General features: G+C 32.7%; 1 protein-coding gene across 1 annotated transcript; it reads left to right on the top strand.

Annotated features, from left to right (window-relative positions):
- The first annotated feature begins 4,330 nt into the window (after positions 1-4,330).
- Positions 4,331-4,759, top strand: LOC148586244 (thionin-like protein 2). Its single transcript, XM_088515523.1, has 2 exons — positions 4,331-4,562; positions 4,692-4,759. The coding sequence occupies exons 1-2, from the start codon at positions 4,331-4,333 to the stop codon at positions 4,757-4,759; spliced, it is 300 nt and encodes a 99-aa protein (XP_088371649.1).
- The last annotated feature ends 274 nt before the right edge of the window (positions 4,760-5,033 follow it).

Raw genomic sequence — 5,033 nt, 5'->3', positions numbered from 1 at the left:
AAATGAGGGTTTAAAGGCATAGGAGGTCGGTTTAAGTAGGGAAAAAAAGCTAAGGACGCTGCATAAAATCTCTGAAAAGGTGCGAGAACTCGTGTAATACAGTGTCAAGTGCTCATGTACTGTTTATCCAGGGGTTTTTGAGTTGCAGGTGGCACGCGTGCGCAAAAATTAGAGGTCAACAAAAAGTCAACGAGCGCTCATCCTGGTCCCCAAACGAGCGCTCGTGTTTGGTTGCCAGGCAAGCGCTCGTGTGGTCCCCCACGCGAGCAATCGTCTATTGTAGCTTTAAAATTTAAAATTTTCAAAAATGCCCCTTCAGGTGTCCCTAGTAACCCAAAGTCCAATTAACCCCTTAATTAAGCTGTCTTTAAGCCTAATTAATTATTTGAGTTACTACAAGTGGAGCCTCTGAAGACTAATATATTTCCTTCTTTTCTCTTATTGGGCAGAGGGAGAGAAAGTAGAAGATTGTGTTGATTCTTGCTCCAACAAATACAACAATAGCACTAAGAATTAATTATCATCTTCTAAGAAGTAGTAGGGCATGATTCCTATTATTACTGAAAATGAATAAAATGAATCTTTAAATATGTTATTACTATTTCCAGTAACAATTATTTTTTAACTCGATAAAGAATGATTGGTGTTTGATATATATATATATATATATATATATATATATATATATATATATATATATATATATATATTATTGTCGAATTGCATATATAAATCAAGTTTGCTCAGAAGAAATACCGAACTACGTCATTATATTGTAATAAGGGAGCAAAATGCTCTTTGTTAATGTTTACTAATAAATTGAGTTTAGGAAGAGGGAAAAAGATGGAGGAAAGAAGAGTTAGCTCACTTGTAATGCTTTGTTTGCTGATCATGGGGATGGTTGTAGGGCAATCCATAGCCTTTCATTTCAAGAATTGTTATGTGCCTTGCTTCACTGTTTGTCTCCTAGAACATAGAAATGCATTTTCATGTGGATTCGGTTGTTTAAAAAGTTGCTTAAAACATCCCTCCACTCTAGACATTAACACAGGCTCAGGATACTTCTGCAAGCTTGATTGTGCGACCTTTTTGTGCACCAATATTAGCACCAAAGAAAATATTGGTAAATTGTCCAAACCCTGATTCCTCTCTTTAATTTCTCTTCTTATGCCTATATGACGCTAAAAATCAGTTACTTTTGAATGTTATTTTTCCTTTTGTTTTAATGGGTAGATAGAGAAAAGTAGAAGATTGTTTTGATTCTTGCTCCAACAAATGCCCCAGTAACACCAAGAATTAATTATCATCTTCTAAGAAGTTGTACGGCATGATTTCTATTATTATTGAAAATGAATAAAGGGTTTGATGAATTGTTAAATATGTTAGTACTTTTCTCAGTAACAACTATTTTTTAACTTAATAAAGAATGATTGGTGTTTGATATTATTGTCAAATTGGGTATATAGATCAAGTTTGGTCAGACAAAATGCAGAACTGTGTCTATGATATTGTAATAAGGGAGCAAAACGCTCTGTGTTGATGTTTATTAATAAATTGAGAAAGTTATGTTAGAATAAATTAATTAATTTTGCGTGCCATTCTAGATATCTGGATCAAATCCCATATAAATAAATGAAGATTGAATAGTTTGTGAGGAGGGAAGGGCAATCCTCGTTGTATGGTTCAACATTAAATGAGTTACACAAAATCTTAGAAGAAAAAAAATGCTAGGGGTCAATATTTTTCCATATTTAGTCCATCTCATTTTACAAATCAACCATTAGATTTGTGGACTCATGTGGATCCCACATAAATAAATGGTAGACCGTACAAATCTAATGGTTAATCTATTGAATTTATAGGAGAATATGGGTTAAATATGGGGTACATATTGACCCCTAGCATTTCTCGAAGTAAGATATGACATATATGTTTCTCATTCTACTTAACAAGTTCTAAATACAACAATTATAAACTCCAACATCTGTTAAAGTGGCAGGTTAAAAATCAAGTTATATAGTATTTCAACCAATTTAATTAGTATCTTGGATGATATATTTTCTAGTTCAAATTAATTTTAGGGCAAACATCACTTAACCCCGTTGAACTTTCATCCCGTTTGAAATTAATCCTCTAAACTTTCATTCCATTTGAAATTACCCCTCTAAACTTTAAAAACTCTCAATATAGAAGTGTATTCATCATCTTTCAATTTATTTATTTTTTAAAATTTCACCAATTGATTAGGATTTTCGATTAAATCCTAACAGAGTGGAGTTGAATTTTCCAAAATACCCCTCAAAGTTTTTAGGAAAAAAAAAATTACAAGGATTTACGCGTTGGTATGGATTTAATGGAATTTGCAAAAATATCTACGACCGAATATTTGAAAATTTTCTTTTATTAAAAATAATAATAATAATAATAAAAGAGAGTATTGTGAGAATTTTGGCAAGATTTAATGAAATATCCTAACAAATGGGTGAAATAAAATTAAAAAAAAAATTAAAAGATAGATATATTAAATTGAGTGTTTTTGAAGTTTAGGGGGATAATTTCAAAAGCAGCAACAATTGAGAGGGGTTAAGTAAAGTTTCCCTAAATTTTATAAAGGCCAAGAGAGTGATAGTTGAATCTTCAAAAATCAAAGGTCGATTTATTTGTTAGTGCTTGTGAGATGGGATATATATATATAGTAAAGTTCAGTACTTTATTTTCGGAAATTGGGAATCAAAATCTAGTCATGTTGTTCTTTACAAAATTTGAAGACAGTTTTTATGGCTTCTCATAAAAATGCAGCATTCATATACAAAGGCCAAAGGTGAACACTACATAATTAAAACTTAAAATCTAATGTTCCTATAGAAAGAGTAGTATTGAAAATCATTGTCGAAAAAAAAGCAAACGACTAAATAGATTTAGATACAAGTAGTTCTAAGTTTAATGGAGAGTGTGTGTATGCGTGTCTCTAGGCACTAGACGTAAGGTTTGACTCTTGTTCTAAGAGGTTTGTTTAATTCACATTCGAGATTGCATGTCAAATATTGACCCCTTAGCAAACTTAAGTTTTAATCTCACTTATCGAAGGTTTCACACAATACACACTACACATGGTTTTAATGATTTGCACTATGCAAGCATTGTGTGTGATTTTGCAATCCATCATATATGTCACAAATTATGTGTTTGATACGCACGTTGGACTTACTTTGCTGAGTTAAATTCTCATTACTTATCAAATGTTTTAGAGATGGATTGTCAGGCCGCAAAACGAGAGCGGTCGGGCATCAAATAGTGTTAAGGCAAACAATGTTTTATTTGATCATTGGTAAAAAAAAAAAAAAAAAAGAAGCACAAGAATGCCATCTAAGATATTTAGAGAAACTTCAGTTTAGCCCCCTTAACTTTTATGCGATTTGACAAACCCCCCCTCAAACTTTCAAATCTCTCACTTTGAACCCCTGAATTTTCAATTTCTCTCAATTTGGACCCATCTGTCAGATTTTAAATGTTATATGACATTTATACCCTTGACTTTTGTATAAAATTCCAAATTTACCCTTAATTCCAAAACCTTTTTTTATTTAAAAAACGAAAATCAAGATATTTTGGTCTTTTTTGGTATTTTTAACGGCTAAAATTGATGGAGAGGTCCACATTGAGAGAAATTGAAAGTTCAAGTGTCTAAAGTGAGAGATTTGAAAGTTTGGGGGAGTTTATCAAATCGCATGGAAGTTTAAGGGGCTAAACTAAAGTTTCCACAAGATATTTCTTAGTACTTTATGATCAACTATTCAAATTGAATGATCCAAATCATCCATCACAAGCTTACAAATAAGGAAAATCAAATTATTGGATTGAACCTTAATAATTAATACAATTGATCGAATAGGGAACAACACTCAAGATGTGTCCGCATACGTTTAATGTCGGCACGTCAAATTAAAAGGAAATTCAACATACTTGTAAAACCTTCACAAGCACCAAATTAAATTGGCCCCAAATACTGCCTTATACACTTGCAGATTCATTGTATATAGCTCAAGAAAAAAGCTAAAATCCACAACATTTTTCACATGAGGATAAAACCAAATATTAATTGGTTAGTTGGTGCTTCAATTTGCAAAGATTTTGGTAAAAACTCAAACTTAAGAAAAATTTTACCCTTTTAAAATGTTATGCGGGTTGACACATGAACTCATCATCCTAGTCTATAAAAACCCTCGTTGGATGGGGAGGAGGTGCAAACATTCAAATATCAGTTTTAGGAAGAGGGAAAGAGATGGAGGAAAGAAGAGCTAGGTCACTTGTAATGCTTTGTTTGCTGATCATGGGGATGGTTGTAGGGCAGTCCACAGCCTTTCAATTCAAGGATTGTTATGTGCCTTGCCTCACTGTTTGCCTCGTCGAACATAAAAATGTCTTATCATGTGGATTCAGTTGTTTAAAAAGTTGCATAAAACATCCCTCCACTCTAGACATCAACACAGACTCGGGATACTTCTGCAAGCTTGGTTGTGCTACCTCTTTATGCGCCAATATTAGCACCAAAGAAAATATTGGTAAATTCTCCAAACCGTAATTCTTCTCTTTAATTTCTCTCCCCATGCATGTATGATGCTAAAAATCAATTGCTTTTGAATGCTAGCTAGTAGAGCCTCTGGAAACTAACATTTTGTTTTATTGGGTAGATGGAGAGAAAGTTGAAGATTGTGTTGATTCTTGCTCCAACAAATGCATTAGCAGCACCAAGAATTAATTATCATCGTCTAAGAAGTTGTAGGGCATGCTTTCTATTATTATTGGAAATGAATAAAAGGGTTGATGAATCTTGAAATATGTTAGTACTGTTCCAAATAACGATTGTTTTTTAACTCAATAAAGAATATTGTTTGGTGTTTGATATTATTGTCAAATTGCGTATGAGTAAATTCTTATTATAGCTCAAGTTTGGTAAGAATAAATTTCGAACCGTGTCCATGATCAGGGGCAGAGGTAGAGTTTAGTATGGACATAGGCCAAGGGTCAATAAA

Source organism: Corylus avellana, chromosome 4, assembly GCF_965113065.1.
Source record: "Corylus avellana chromosome 4, dhCorAvel1.hap1.2, whole genome shotgun sequence".
In the NCBI taxonomy this organism is placed as follows: Eukaryota; Viridiplantae; Streptophyta; class Magnoliopsida; order Fagales; family Betulaceae; genus Corylus; species Corylus avellana.
This window is presented reverse-complemented; position numbering and strand designations above follow the sequence as displayed.

Excerpts from the sequence above, each read along its gene's own strand:
- LOC148586244 (XM_088515523.1), top strand. The coding sequence starts at position 4,331 with ATGGGGATGGTTGTAGGGCAGTCCACAGCCTTTCAATTCAAGGATTGT. Across the intron at positions 4,563-4,691 it reads TAGCACCAAAGAAAATATTG|ATGGAGAGAAAGTTGAAGAT; the intron begins GTAAATTCTCCA and ends TTTATTGGGTAG.